The sequence below is a fragment of the Caloenas nicobarica genome, chromosome 5, assembly GCF_036013445.1.
Source record: "Caloenas nicobarica isolate bCalNic1 chromosome 5, bCalNic1.hap1, whole genome shotgun sequence".
NCBI classification, from domain to species: domain Eukaryota; kingdom Metazoa; phylum Chordata; class Aves; order Columbiformes; family Columbidae; genus Caloenas; species Caloenas nicobarica.
The window spans coordinates 64,952,640-64,968,143 of record NC_088249.1 but is presented as its reverse complement, the minus strand read 5'-3'; the positions used below and the strand labels follow the sequence as shown (position 1 = coordinate 64,968,143).

At 41.8% G+C, this 15,504-nt stretch overlaps 1 protein-coding gene and 1 long non-coding RNA gene across 18 annotated transcripts in view; one reads left to right on the top strand and one right to left on the bottom strand.

The window, feature by feature from the left end:
• Nucleotides 1-214: 214 nt before the first annotated feature.
• CSRP3 (cysteine and glycine rich protein 3) lies at nucleotides 215-14,672 on the bottom strand. Its single transcript, XM_065635958.1, has 6 exons — nucleotides 14,562-14,672; nucleotides 8,583-8,702; nucleotides 4,292-4,460; nucleotides 2,817-2,952; nucleotides 2,054-2,147; nucleotides 215-932 (listed from the first exon to the last, which is right to left on the bottom strand). Exons 2-6 carry the CDS (start codon nucleotides 8,692-8,694, stop codon nucleotides 853-855), a joined length of 591 nt encoding a protein of 196 aa, XP_065492030.1. The 5' UTR covers nucleotides 8,695-8,702; nucleotides 14,562-14,672; the 3' UTR covers nucleotides 215-852.
• LOC135989248 (uncharacterized) overlaps nucleotides 11,937-15,504 on the top strand; it is a 39,498-nt gene continuing 35,930 nt past the window's right edge. For 14 of the 17 annotated variants that reach the window (XR_010606305.1, XR_010606303.1, XR_010606298.1 and 11 more), the window contains exon 1: nucleotides 11,937-12,281. This is a non-coding gene — a long non-coding RNA (uncharacterized LOC135989248). Of the gene's footprint in view, nucleotides 12,291-13,186; nucleotides 13,240-15,504 lie in introns of all 17 variants that reach the window. The other 3 variants (XR_010606294.1, XR_010606292.1, XR_010606291.1) reach the window with 3 other exon arrangements.

The following is a 15,504-nucleotide window of genomic DNA, read 5'->3' as shown; positions in this document are numbered from 1 at the left end:
AGTCAGAGTAGGTAATAATGCAAACTATCGGGGAAACAGATCAAGATCAGAAAATTAAAGTTAAATATCATCTAGAACAGGTAACATAAGAGTGAAGTAGTGTAATGAAACACAATTCTTATAGTTAAGAAATGGGGGATTTAATTCATCTCAGTGAAATGCATTTATCTGCGACATTGTAGAACACAAAGGCACAAACAAATTCAAGTAAAAATAACGTGAAGCAATATCGGTACTTTATTGTAGCTTGAAAAGATACAATAACAAAACTTACAACACTGTATTCTATGAAACTGTTGTTTTTCTTCAGAAATACCTCCCTTTGAGAGAAAGAATTTCAAATCCTATTTAATTGTCTCAAAATGAGTGACATCTGTTTTACCATAACAGAAATGATGTCAACATGTTCAAAACACCACTAGGAGATTGATAGAAATACAGACATTACACAACATTCGGAACGAAGGAAAATACAGCCTAAATCGGAACACTCCGACCCTTGCACTCCGTAAGGTACCTCTATCTTAACAGGACAGTAAGCTGAGTCTAAAATTCTAGTCTAAAGTGTGGTAAATACTAGTTTAAGAAGCAATAGTGTTCCGTGAGGGTTTTTGGCCTTATTTACCGTACAACAAACATGAATCTAGCTTCATTTAATCTAGTTTTATTAATATCACTGTACCTTATTTAAGCTATTCTAAGAATTTCTTAAGATGTAAGCTCACAAGTTTTTTCCTGCAAGGTGGAAAATATTAAATAGGTTCTTAGCAATACGTGATGTTTAATGTTTTACTTGACAATTGTCGCTTGGTGGCTTCAACAGCAGTTTGAGCCTGTCGCATCCATTTCTTCTCATTCACACTCTTTCTTTTCCACCTGAGTGAGGCCACCGAACCCAATTCCTTTGGGGCCGAAATTTTTCGCATAGCAAACTGCAGAAGAAGGAGGGAGGTAAATGATATTCTGAATGTTTTCATATAGAAGTAACTGACTTTTGGTTTTAATCCTGCTTCCAAACTTCATAAAAGGAAGGAAATCTGAAATAGTGTCTCTCTCAGAAGCGTTGACAGGTTCTAATAGTGAAACTGGCATCACATAAGTGAATTGAACAAAAGCCACATCTAATCTGCTCCAAAAAGAAACTATGTGTTTAAGGTCTAAGTAACATTTTCATTAAAGTTCCTTTTCTGTCTGAAAATACTCAGTAAAACTCGGTCAGTATGAGCAATACAGACTGACTACTAAGTCAGAGATTTTTCGAAGGAGGTTAAAAGAACTAGAGTGTAGTCCAGAAACCGCTGATGGTAGTTTAAACCGTTCATTTTAACTCTTTATTGCAAAGTGTGCACATAGTTATTTATCACAATTCTGCTAAGGAAGAAATAATGGTCGGCATATTTCTCCAAATACGCTAATTTGAGCACTTCCAATTGTCAGACTGAACCCAAAGTCACAGAACTTTAGTATTCTTCGTTAGTATTGCCTATGAAGTTTAACCGAGGATATAAAAACTTTGCATATATTTCCCCTTAGGCTATTGCGAAGAGTCAAGTGAAGTCTGTGAATTTTTGATCTGAGAACATCTGGATGTATAATTTAGCATTAATGCGTTGTTATCTTCTGATGCTGCCAGTATAGTTGAAGAATCTTTTAACTTTTACTGGGAAGAATACAAACTAAGGCTGTGACCTTAAGGGGATGACCTTTGAAAATCCGTATATTTGTGGATTTTTTTCTTTCAGTGAGTGAGATTGAGCAGGTACAAGACTCGGCCCAGCAGATGTGCCCAGTGTTCCTGAGAAGGTCTGAGGACAGATCTGAGAGGATGTCACATTTCTCCAAAAACTACAACCTTAAAATGTAAATGTTAATAGCAGAGGATGCAACTGCGATGTTACCATAGCTCTTTGCTTTCAGAAAGTTCTTAAAAAAAGATAAAACGAAATTTCCTGAAGTTGTTAAGCGTGCAACAAGGTAAATCGTGATGGCAATACCAGGTCTAAAAGGACTAATTTTGGATGGACTCAGTAGTTCAGCTGATGGCAATTCTTACCTTTACAGTAGAGCTCTCCATCTTTGTCTGTAACGTTTGTAGATTCTAAACTCTTCCCGCAAATAGCGCAGCGGAAGCACGTCTTGTGCCAAGGCTGAGGAAATGAAGACGTCATTGTACGTTACAAAAAGTGCACAACTAGCAAGTAAAAGAAACAAAGATCTATTGCTTTTGATGGCGTGAAAAGGTTAAAATTGTTTATTGGTCTTATGGCTTCAATTTTTAGCTATTCTAGGTTAGTCTCTGTTTCAATTACTTCATTATCCCATATCAAGATTTTACCTAGTGACTCTGTTATTAATGGAGGTGTGGTAAAAATCTGGGAGCTGTAGATATGACTCTTGTTTTGGCCGTTTCTTTGGTGTGCAGAGATAATATTTTAGTGTGAGTTCTTAGAGAGCTAGCGTGTCATGTGAGGCAGGTGTTTGGTTTTCTAATCACAGGATCTCTTTAATATATCTGCAATTGCCGCTACAAATAAAGGTTTAAATTCTAAATATCCCCAGGGATGACAGTAGAATAATGGTGGTAGAAGAGCCAGCCTGTACGGTAACCAGATGCAAAAAGTTGAAGGTGGCTCACGAAAAGCACACGGTTTTAAACCTGAAAGTACATCCGATTCTCTCGCAGTTTGTTAATTCCTCCTTATGTTTTCCTCGTTGAGACTATGAGTAAAAATTTTAAAAGATCAAGGACCTATTAGCTGTAGTTTATCGCCGTTATAAGAGTGTGTTTGGTTCCTAGTGCTGCAGGAGCCACTTACTTTTCCTCCTCCCATGATCTTCTCTGCAGCGTACACCGATTTGCCACAGCGGGGACATTTATCCACATCTACCATCTTCTTGGCAAACTTTGAAGGATTAGTTGGTGTCGAAGGACGAGCAGGCTTGGGCGACCCCCTAAACCAGAAGTTTTAAGTTTTTTAAAATACCACTTCAAATGTTAGCTTCATTCTAGAAATACAATTTCATGAGGTTTTGGTAAGAGATAAAATACTGAATCAGTGGTCTTAGACATGCAAAATCAGGGGGGAAAGACAAAACTGAAGTTTTCTATTGAATTCTGCATTGTATGGTTGAAAAGCTGGTGCTGTAACTCCTGATGTTACTTGTTTTGGGCTGAGTACATGGAGCCACATGCAGAAAAGATTATATTTAATGAAAAGTCAAAGTCAAAAAAATAATTTTGTTTTATTGAGGGACAAGAGGGAAAATACAAACAAAAGACCTCTCTATGCTTTGTGACTGGCTCTCTGATGGTACTCAGTGAGTAGAAAGAAACTTTAGATTTTTTCATGCAGTTATTTTATTAGTCACTGTAACGTTTGGATGGGGAAACTGGGGCTCTTAACTGTCCTAAGGTCAAGAGCACATCAGAAAAGTTGCTTTGTGCTTCTGGACTTTGTGCTTTATGTCCTAAAGCCTTTCACAGAATGACTTTTGAATTATTGGATTTTTGGCTTGCAACAGGTCATTAAATCTCCAGGACGTGACAGGTTTTGATACAGAGCTCTGCCTGTCGTGGATTCATATCTTACAAGGAGCTACAGTTAAACACATTCTTTCGGTTTTTATTTCCTGCACAGCATCTTGGTTAATTGGTTTCCTTGTAGCAATACCAGAAGAAAGCAGCGGATTTGGAAATGTGCAGCTTTGAGAATCATAGAAAAATACAATAAAATTGGACTGTCAGAGGGAATTATGTGCAGCTGAGGCTTTTGGAAGATGGTATCCCATTAGAATTCCTTTGTTCAAACATCTTCTCGGTGTGTTTGTGTTATTCGAGCCACAGGGAGGATTTAGAAACATTATTTACCCCGTTTAGAGGAGAGTTAACTGTATGTGTAGCGTGATTATTTCTCTAGCAGTAAAACCTAACTGCATTTGATAGGAAAAGAAATGTTCTCATGTTCTGTGGTGAACGTGACTTTACCACTGGGCTGCTAATGGCAAATTACAATTGCAGTGAATATTTACGTCTGGTGGCATATAAAGGCTGCTTCTGCAGAATAATTGCCTGTTGAAGGAGGAGGAGATAGTTTAAGAAAGCTTAAAGAGACCGAACATCATTAAAAGCTGGTAAATTACTGCATCCGCTGAAGGAAAGGTTGTAGGAAAGTCTGCTCGACTGCTCACGCTAGATGTTGTTATGGAAGCAGAATAAAATATCTAAAATACCCCATTAAGTGACAAGTAGTACCAGAAAAGCCAAACGTGTTGTCGATGGGATTTAACTCACTGTTGCAGATTCAAGCCCAGGTGGTCGCCGGTGTCGGTGCTGAGACATCCAGCTCCTTGGCCGAAGCCGATCCCTTTGGGGCCGTATTTTCTCCCGTAACAAGTTTTGCAGTAAATTTCCGATTCGTGAGCTGCCACCGTGGTGCTGTCCAGGGCCTTCCTGCAAGCCACTGAAAATGAGAAACGAAATGGAGACAGGAAAAGGATGGTGTTAGTTGTTGTCAGCACGAAACTTCACCGGGCTGTCGCTAAAGTAATTGTGTGTGCGCAACGTGCTCTTCTTTTGCCGCTTTAAAGTTTTACTCAAACCGTAGGAAAATCGTGGGCTTGTTGAGACGATTTGCCTGGATCTGTGAAGCTTAAGATGGATTTGAGGTCATCATCCTAAACTCCCAAACCTTAACAAAAATATATATATTTTAAAAGGAGGTTGCAGAGGTGTTGGTTCTACTGTGCATCTGCACCTTTCGAAATAATCACTCTGAGTCTGCAGTGGCTTTCTCATGTCAGCCTGTGCTAGTTTAATGTTTCTAAAAGAGGATATCATGTCCAAGGCATCAAGCAGGACATATTTTTATTGATTTGTTTGAGCTGCAGTGCAAGGCAAAGCCATGATCCCAAATCACTGGTAGTCTCAGCTCTGTTAGACTTCTTCCAGGATGGCCAGAGCATGACTGGAGCTGTTCCAAAAACCGAGACCTCTTCATCTTCATGTTCATTATCGGGAAATCCTGCTTGGCTTAGCTCACTGGGAAAGGTCTGGGAGACTTTTGGGCAGAAGGTGCCGTAGGAATGTCCAACGTTCGTAGTGGAACACGCGTTATATCCTCCATAGCACCACTTCAAGCCGAGCCTCAACTTGGAAGGACCGAAAGGTAACGAGCACCAAGAGCTGCTTATTTGGGGATCTCGGGGAGCAAGTATCCATGTTTTGAGAAGCACAAGCCACAATTAGAGCTAACGAGCGTTGCCGAGCCCGGTCTCGTGTGATTTTTCTCATCGAGCGGCTGTGGAATGTTGATCGCTCCCTCCCAAGTTCCTTGCTCATCTGAAACCTGGTCAGTATTTAGAGGCTGAATTCTGTTACTGGGCCACCCCATGGAGAGAGGATGAAGCTTTTCTGTTTGGGGCGCCTGTAGAAAAAAATCAGGGGTTTGTAGTATGCTTAAAAATCAAAGTTTCAACACTACTTATAAATCGTTCGTTTCTCTACAGCTTCTTTTGAATGAGAGCATTCTGGTCATGCACGGGCTGTTGATAGCTTGAAAAGAAAGTTCTTTAGTAAGCAAGAGAAACCTCTGAAATACACAAATATTGGAAATAGTTGGAAGTTCAAGCTCCAGAAGAGCCAGCTGAATGTGTGATTAATCCCTTTTCCCTCCGTGCTTATTGTATCTGTCCTGCTGCGAGTCTAAACTTCATCCACATCAGAGAATTTCAGCTGATGCTGGAACCTCTGCAGCTTTAATCCTGTCACTGAACTGCATGGAGGGGAAAAATAATTTGCAAGGACCTTTATAGTTAATAGAAATAAAACGAGGGGCTTCTGTAAATGTGTGAACCTGATCTCGTCGTGCTCCAGTCTCTTCTGCTTTGAGATGATAATTATGTTTGCTGAGGGAGTTAGAGGATGATGGAAACTCTAGCAGCAGATAAAGCGCTTCTATTTCTGGCTCCTTAGGGTATCAATTCACCGCGACAGATGGAGCAAAAGCCCTTGAAGTGCTATTGTTGACATGACTTTTGAGACTCGTCATCTGCCAACAGATCCCGGTCACCAGCCGGCACGGAGAAGGTCCAGGTTGGTGGTTGATGGTGTGAGGTCCTGCCAAACGTCCCTCACAGCTGCGGTTCAAGTCAAAGCTGGCCGGGAAACAAGGTAGATAAACGGGAATGAGGGCTTGTTGGAAAGAAGTTTCTCTTATGTCATGTTTGTAGCTAGAAACTATGGAGTGGGGAGAGTGCAATTTATAGTTTACCTTGTCTGATTCTTACTGCCTTAACAGGTTGGCGTGAATTGTTTATAATTTTGCGCAAATTGAACTTTTTGGTGGAAAAATACTGGTGTGTCTCGTGCGTCTGGTTAAATATAATTTAAAATTTAAAAAAATATATTTTAAATATATTTAATATAAAAATATATAAAAACTCAACTAAGTAGGTTAACTGTTTATGTACCCGAGGTTAGGTCAGGGAGGATCGTTTTTCTTCTGTTGAGGAACGAAATCCTATAATTGGTTCATTGAAAAGCCCGTGAACATGATACGTGATACTGAGTCATCCTGAGCTGCTGATTAGTGTGTGTGAATCATGGGAGAAGTAAAGCCAATTAACATATCTCTCCTGCGCCAACTGGGCTTAGATGCATCTTTAGTTTTTGACCTTAAACATATTTCTTCTGGGAATACTTTTTTTGGTATATAACCTATTAATAATTTAGTTCAGACTTAGGAGTACAAGAGGCGAATAAAACAAAATAAAACCTGCTAATAAAACAAACCAAAATAAAATAGCTCCATCCCACCCAACCAAGCAAAACCAAACAGAAGAAAACAAACAATAAACCAAAGAAACAGCAGAGCTAATGGACAGATGCTGTTTATCATGAATTATTAAAAGAAAAAATCCATTATGCTAAGAATGAAGCTTAAACTTGTTCCAGTATTAGGTAGGAGAGAAATATTATTAACTGTGCCCTGTTAGGACAGTTGTTTATTTTCATTAGACACTGGAGAGTCTACTCATTTGTCTTCTTCTGCCATATTATTTTCTAACATTTGATAAAGCACAAGCGTCAGTGAAAGGTTTTCTCATAATTATCACATTCATGTCCCTCTCCCTACAGTTTCTCTGATATCTAATATTAATTGTTATAGGCAGCACATGGAAGCAATAAGAAGCCTCTAGTTTTCACAAAACTGAGATTTTTTTTTTTTTTTTTACCGTTCTGCAAGAACTGGCTGAAGGTTGTCAATTAACTTGAAACTTTTTTGGGGGGGTTTCTTTCTTACTCGATCATTTGGGCATCACTTGCAGGGCCCTCAGAGGAAGGCAGAGACAGCTCCGCTGTGTGCCTTGGGCTGACTCTGCTCAGCGCTGCCCCGTCTCATCTGAGCATCTAACGCTGGTCTCGCCCTCCAAAGCAGAGTTCTCTGTCCATCCAGGAAACGAGGGTGAAGATTGGATTCAGTGCCTCCAAAGCCGGAATTCGTACTGCGAAGGTACTAAACATCAAGCATTGTCTGCAAAATAAACTATTTGGCTCTCTTTAGGCCTTAGCAAATGGTTAACTCTCTCTACAAAGAGCGAGCGGAGCTGAATCGATACCTTCTCTCTAATTTTTCAAGGGCCAACGCACCTGCAGAGGGAGCGGGATTCCTGGAAGCGATCTGCCCAACATTGCGGAGGTGAGCGGAGTAAAAACATGATGTGGGACTATATGGAATATGGGGAAGGGGGAGACTGAGGTACTTGTGGAAAGATTTTGATGACAGCAGGTTAATGTCTTTCAGCTCTCCTGTGTGAAATGAACTAATGTCAGGATTCACCATAAAAGTAATCATCTCCTATTATATCCTAATAAGACACATTTCACTCTTACGAACACCGTTTAGTTCTTCTGGACTTTTTAACTTGAAGCCAACCTGTAATATGCCGTATTGTGGGACAGAAGGTCGGGTTTCTTGGAGATTGACCTAGATATCATAATTCTGTAGTATTCTAATGTCCCTAATAAAAATCATCTAAGCCATGTTTGGAATAAGAAAAGCGAGGAGCCTGAGAGGCAGATTGCTCAGGGTGAAGGACTAGAATTGGTTATTAAGAGCTGCTATGGGGTGGCACACTGGCATTTCAGAAAACTAACTAATGCTCCCGAAAACAGATCCGGTTCTTTTCCATCCTTCAGTTACTACCAGGATGGGAAAACAGGTTTCACCCGTAGGTTTTTATAGAGTGCTGGACCAGAATCCGTCTCGCTGTGCTGTACTTCAGCTGGGATGTTTAACGTGTGACTGCCCTCTACTTTAAACTTTCCCAAGATGAATAAGCTTCACAAAACTTTCCCTGTGTGAAACTAAGTCTGGTGCTGGTTGCCTCGATCGTCCTGTACGTTGCTTATGGTGTTTAAATCCAGCTGTAGGTGTCCCGTGAGCAAACACATTGAATTGGGGACATTCTGAAGCTTCTTTGTTGCATGCAAAGTAATACAAAAGTAAATTTACTAGCTGTAAAGGGAGACTTTTACAGAGTATGGGAATACTGTGGAGTTAAAACGGTGCAGCCCAGCTTACTGCAGAGGAAGCAGGTCTTGTGGAAGCTCCTTCCATTGCACTGGATTTCCTCGGCGTGGTACACCGTCTTCTCACAGGCACCGCATTTGGCTCCACCTCCCCAGTTGGGCATCCTTAGATCTGCAGGGTAACCCGGAAAACCAAATTACAAAAATAAATACAATGGCGAAAGTGAATTATTTTAAACAGAACAACTTGGATTTTTTTTTCCCATCATTTTTTTTTTTTTTCCCCTTCTCCAGTCAACTCCTATTGCATACCTGTAATATACTACACACCTGTGCGGTAGCAGGAACGTATCCCATCCATGGGTGAGGGTGCAAGCCTGGTGCTTTTTGTGCTGGTAAATACGTGAAATGATTGTGAGGTGTTTCAGTAAAAATATGCCAGGGTCACTCAAACCTCTTCAGATAACTGGATCTAGGATTTGTTTTCCAGCAAACAGTAATTTTCTTTCAATCCTGCCCTCCCCTGTATCCCAGTGTAGCCTTTTCCCCTCAGTTTTTGCTTTATGTGTCTTGTTCTGATTTTGCGAGACAGATTTTTATGGAGCTAACAAACACTTTGAAGCTTGAGTGGAGTTCAGGTGAACGTGTGGACAGTATTTGGCATTAAATTTTGTACAGAACAGTGTTCCACCTAGACTCTCTGTTCAGAAACAGCATATAGTGCTGTTTATACCTCTCCAAAGCAAGTGCCGGTTCATCCAGTGCCACAAGAGCTTCCTCGGTGACACGTAGAAAGGCAATTTTCTGTGTCAGTATGATATTCTATACGATTCATACCTGGGTAATTCCACCGTAATGTTTAACAAATGTATAATGTTATTTCAGAGGACACTTTAATAGAAACAACTTGTTTGCTGCTTTGCTGAATTCCTCGTTAGACGCCTGCAAGCTCCCGTTGCTGCACATTCATCATGAAGTAATAACAGATTCCTAAGGAGCTTAAGGCGTGTTTTTCTTTGTCGATTCTTTTTAAAATCTAAACATCCGAGGGAAAAAAGGGTAGTGGTTGCTGTCCCTGTTCTTTCTGTTTAAGTGACTTGCCCAAGGTCACAGCGGAGAGCGGTGTCGGAGGCGGGAGCTGCTGTGGTCGCTGTGGCCCGTTCCGTAACTGCCCTTCACAATGTGAACCAGCCCCAACCTGCGGTTTGCCCTTTTGTTCTCCTCTTTGAGTCATCGTTTCTGGAAAGACTGGGACGTCACCTTGTCATCTGCACATGGTATTATCGGGTTGTTCCAAGCTCCTGGCGCAGGCCTTCCTTGTCCTTCTTGGAAAACCAGTCACCACCCTATTATAGTGCTTTCAAAGCCGGCTCGTGCTGTTTGTGTTTAATTCAATTCACTGTAAGATATTCTTACCTAAGAAAAGGATTTTGAATGCTGGATCAGGCCTGCTACCTGAGAATTTTCTCCTGAGGTCAAGTGCGAGAGGGGAATCTATCACAGCAGTGATGTGACATAGCTGGTGTTTTCAACGGCTTGCATTTTAGACCAGCGTTTTACTACGTGTGGACACGGGACACTAGTGTCCCGTGTTTATCGTCATCTCAGTGACTTTTGTACCGTATCCTGAATTTCAGAATGAAACGAACGATTCCTACATGCCAGCTCCACAAGCTGAACCTGAAGGGAATTCTTTCTGGTGACTAACACTACAAATCATGCAATATTATAGGAGACACATCTGTCCAGCAAAAGGAAGGTATCATAGGAGTGCGTGCAGATGCTGAAGCAGTAGCACTGAAGATGGAGTGACGTGGACACATTTTAGAACCTTTTGGAATAATGTTCCCAGGGAAGTGGTGGATTCCTCAGTGTTGGACACTTGGAAGACTCAGCTGGACAGGGTGTTAGGCCAGCTTGGCTAGACCGGGCTTGTACCAGGAAAGGCTGGGCCAGATGATCCCTGTGGTCCCTTCCAACCTGTTATTCTACAATTCCACGATTCAATGTTTGATAATGGCGTGGATACCAGCACATCCAAACATCTCTGTTTTAGCGTTGCAGTTATTAGTGTATCCCTAACCCTGTATAATTACATATTCCCTGCTGTGACTGTCACCTGAATAGACAGCAAATACCTGTCTTTACTGAACAGCACTGTGCAAATCCTTTTCGTTTTTGTTTCTTTTAAATGGAGATAAAGGAACTGAGGGAAATATTTCACATAAGTCAAATCTTACTGTCTCATTCCACCATCCTATATTTTCTCCTATTTTTAAAGCACTTTTTTATTGGTGCCATTTTTGACCTGGTACAAAAATAGTTCAAGTAATTCTTCAAACATTTTAAGGAAGAGCAGTGGGAGACAAAAATCACTTTTGCGACACTTTCTTGAAAATTACAATGAGGTTTTTGTGTTCACAACGTTCCCTTTCAAGGGCAGTTTCCAGTCGAATCCCTTCGCTGCCTGGGAGGAGAGCGGTTGGTACCTCCATCTCTGTCAAACCGCTGCTGCTCTTTTGAGCTCCTCTCAAAGACACATCGAGCATCTCGATCTGTGGGACACTTCTTGGAAAGCAGCTCTAATTACATCATTAGCTGAAGCGGGGGGGGAAAAATATATAATCTCTGAAAAAGTCTGATAAGGGGCGATAGTGACCCTTGTGCTGTGACGGGCTGTGGTTAGAGCTCTTAAAAGAGCCATCGCTCCCGAGGCTAATTATAGCAACGTGCCTGGGCATGCACGCACATTTTCCATGGTGTTTTTGGTGTCACCTGATGGGAAGCTGGAGGAGACAGAAGTCACGGTGAAAACGTTCCCGTAAGAACCGCGGCGCCCGTCTCGGACCCGTGGCCATCCCTGCGGACGCCGCCGGTGCGGCAGTGCTACCAAGGGCGAGTAAATCCCGCGGGGTATATGGAATTCTTAGTTTTTACTCATCTAAATTATGACAGTGGATAAATCTCCATCCTTACGATGAGCAAGTAGAAGTTGGTCTCCTACTTGTCATAAAAAAAAAAAATAATCATACCCAGAGGCTTAATTTGGATTAGATGACCTTCAAGGGTCCCCTCCAACCTAAACTATTGTATGATTCTATGGATTTCACTCAGTTTTACAGGTGTGAGTAGCTAAATCCCCTCGAAACTCCCTGAACTTCGTTGTCTAAATCTGGTTAACTTGCGGTGGCTGCCGACCACAGGGGACTTGTTATATTTTAGTGATCTGGTAGCGTGGGCCCCATCTAAATGTACGAAACAGGTGATGGAGAAGCTTTTGAGCACGAATATCGCGGCGTGTTGGCAGCCGCGCGGGTACTGTTAAGCTGGAGGAGAGTTCTTGGGCTTGTTTTAATACCATTCAGCAGCTCGTATCCTTCCTTTTAAAAACGAAGCTACTATGGGGAGTAGAATTAATACCCGTGAGCTGTGCAGCCAAGGATATGTGCTTGTCGTTATTTAGAGCTCGTAACCCTGCTATCTGGGCTGCAAGGAAGCCTTTGAAGTGCTTCTGCGCTCTGCGCCGGCTTGAAAAAACATGTGAGACGTCTTCTGCTGGGCTGTTAGCGATACCGCGCAAATCTGGATGTCACGGAGCATGTCTCACGCTAATCGGAGCGCTGGTGATAAGAATATAATGCGAAAATATATTTAGACCCATTGATCTAGATGGGAAGCGGAGGCAGTGCTGGCCCGACGAAGGTGCGTGGAGGAGTAAAAGGCGGCGCTGGTGCGGGACAGCGCGGTGCAGGTGAGAAAGGTGTGGAAAATAATTCTGGCTTTTCCTTGCTAAACCCGAGGTTTTTCCCTTCTAAACACTTGCACGGTAGTCTGGAGCTTGAGTCGTATGTGGATGGGCTGCAGGAGTCGCTTAGTGCGTGTCTGTGAGGGTTATCTCAGGGGCACGTGTGCTGCAGGGTGAATTTGGAGAGAGAAACGGGATGGGAAATGTGGAAATGGTGGTGGAAATGCTGAACCGGGACCTACGGATAGGACGGGCCTTGCGTCTCTATTTTAGTCCCGGCTCGCTGTTTCATCTAGACTCGGTTAAAAGTGTAAAAATACTGATTCCTTAGCTAATAAATAGCGATAATATCAAATTAATTCTCTGTCTACGCATCGGGGCGACATTTGGAGATCTTTTTCCCAGCTGCAGCCTGTGGGAAACGCAGCCAGGACTCCATCCCGGTATCTAATCAGCACCGGCTGCTGCCCTGTCCTGTGACCACCAGTGACTCATTCCACTGTCCCCAGTGTCACCTCCCAGCACTGTGGGGGTAACAATGTACAGCTGCCTCTAAGAAAGCAGCAATAAAATGCTGCTGTGGTTTTTCCTCTGCAACTAACGCTCTCCGTTATATTTTAGCTTGTTGCATCTGCGGTGTAAAGCCGCATCTCCCAAAGCCTAAAGGTGTTTTTGTCGAAATCCAGTCGACTGCAGAAAGCGTCGTCTCTCAGCACAATAGATTCACAACAGGGAAAATGTTTGTATTTGAAGAGTGAGCTCATTTCGTGAAAGATGCAATATTGTCATGTATTTATAATCATAGTCCTTGTATCTCGATGCATTCAAAGGACTATGGATACAGATAGTGTCATTCATTTAGCCTCCACCACAATCTCGGGCTGATCAGCATTTTCCCTTTATTTCTACAGTAAACCAACACATGGAGATCAAGAGATGGGAATTTCCACACTGACCCAGGAAAGTAAATACTGATTTTTTCATTAACAGTGGTCAGCCTAAGTTAGACAAGCCCTTTTAAAACAAAAGATTTTAAGTGACCTGACATGAAGCACATGGTGCGCAAAGCTGATAGAAAAACCCAGAGTCCTGAGTCTGAGTCCTTTGCTCTAATCTCTGTGTCCTTCCAATTATCTCTTATTTTCTAGCACAGTAACGCCACGTTTCTTTTAAAACTTCCTTGATCCGCACGTTTGCAGAAATTTAAGATTGCACTTCCAAAAAATAAGATACCCTGACAGTAGAACTAGGTCCTTTGTTCCGACTTAAAACCCCAACACCCCCCCGCTACAAACACATACACGCAGAATTCAGTTTGATTCTTGGGGCTGTGGGAAGCGGCGTCTGCTCTACAAACGGTCGGTTCCTTTTTCCAGACCTAATCCCAGACTATCAGCTTGCGCTTTTCCTTCTGCGAGATCCTTCTCTAAATCCTTATCCCTGCACTAAGGCTTTTAAGTGCCAAGCAAAACTGTTGCGGGTTGTCAAACGGTGCCGTGATGCTTGAGATCAGACACCGAATTATTTTATCTACGTGCAAGGCTTTATTATTTGAAATAATTTTACCTCTAGGCAGAAAACTTTTTAAAGGTGACATATATATATATATATATATATATATATATATATATATAAAAAGCATTGGAGCTTTTCCGAAAACTTGACCATTGTGCTGTCTTTTAATGCCTGAGTGACAGATGCGTGAATTCCTTCATTCTGCATTCTTATCTAGCCATTTTCTGGGAAGTCTGCATAGAACCTTTCCCATTTGATGTAAAACCAATTGGTCATTGACATGAAACATTTTGAGGATTTTTGGTTGGGACTTTTTATCTCTAGAATACTTTTATTTGAGAAATTATGAAAGCATGCGAATTTGTGTGCTTTAAAAAGTGTATGTACGACAACAAACTGTTTGTGGAAAGCATAATTCTGTAGCTTTTTAATGATTTTTTTTTTTTTTTTTTAAGATTCTGGAACTCCTGTTATCCGGTTTTGCATGTATCTCATTAAGGAGGATCCCACAGCCCTGTTCTTGTACCACTAATAGCTACTCAACAAGCCGAGAAGCCTGGAAGAATCTCTTCTATCAGTTGGGCTCCCCAAACGTAAAATCCTGCTCTCGGCTCTCTAAGACTCACATTTCTCTATCATACCTACATGTTTTTCTTTGTCAAGCAACAAGCTGTTTCTGCAACCTTTTAGGGAAAAAAAAAATACTCAAAATACCCAAATGCTGGTATCGGACAGCGTTGGCAGAGCCCAATCTATTAATACTTTACTTACCGGCGTCGCTTGGTGTTTCTCCCTGTTTCGTTGGGCCTCGAAGGGTTTGAACACGAGGGATTCCTGCTCTCTTTAAATGCAGCCGCTGCTGTCAGCCCTATAAAAGCGGGGAGGGGAGGGGAACGAGGGAGAGATTCAGGGATCTGAGCAATGCCACTGCTATCAGGGGGCTGAAAATAACCTCTGACAAAAGCCTGGCATTTCGGTCCCTTACGTCCACTTGTGAGTCGGTGGACAACAATGCAGCCCCTCGGGTTACGCCTGGAGGGCATTCCTGGCTGCAGCCTAATGCGGCAGAAATAAAGATTAAAGCGAGGGTTTAGTCGGAAACGGTCACGTTGCCAAAAAATGATTGATCAAAATAATTATTAAAAAAGCCCAAGCACCTGTTTGTAGGAACCTCTGGAGCTCAGCAGTATTAAACCAAGTTGAATTTCATTCAGCAGTTTATAATTTCATAGGTACAACTGGTGTGTCTTTTAGGGTAAAGACAATTAGGCTTCCCACTTTAAATTTTTCCTGGGTTTAGGCATTAAGATGGCTGGTTAATACCCTGTTTCCCTGAAAAGAAGACAAGGTCTTCTGTTAATTTTTGCTCCAAAAGATGCCTTTTTTTACATGTATAGCTGTCTGGACATTATTTAAATTGACTTTTTAAATGAACTGTAACTAGGGCTTATTTTTGGAGTAGGGCTTATATTTCAAGCATCCTCAAAAATCCTGAAAAATCATGCTAGGGCTTATTTTCAGAGTAGGTCTTATTTTTGGGAAAACAGGGTATATGTAATGTTTAGCATGTCTAATCGTTGCAGTTACATTGGCCGTGCCTGACTGAGCCCCTTGGAAATCAATGATGCTGCAGATGCATCAGAGACGCAAATTAAAGTATGGAGCACTTAAAGTTCACTTTTTACAGGGTTTGATTTTAAGTGCTTTGCAGATT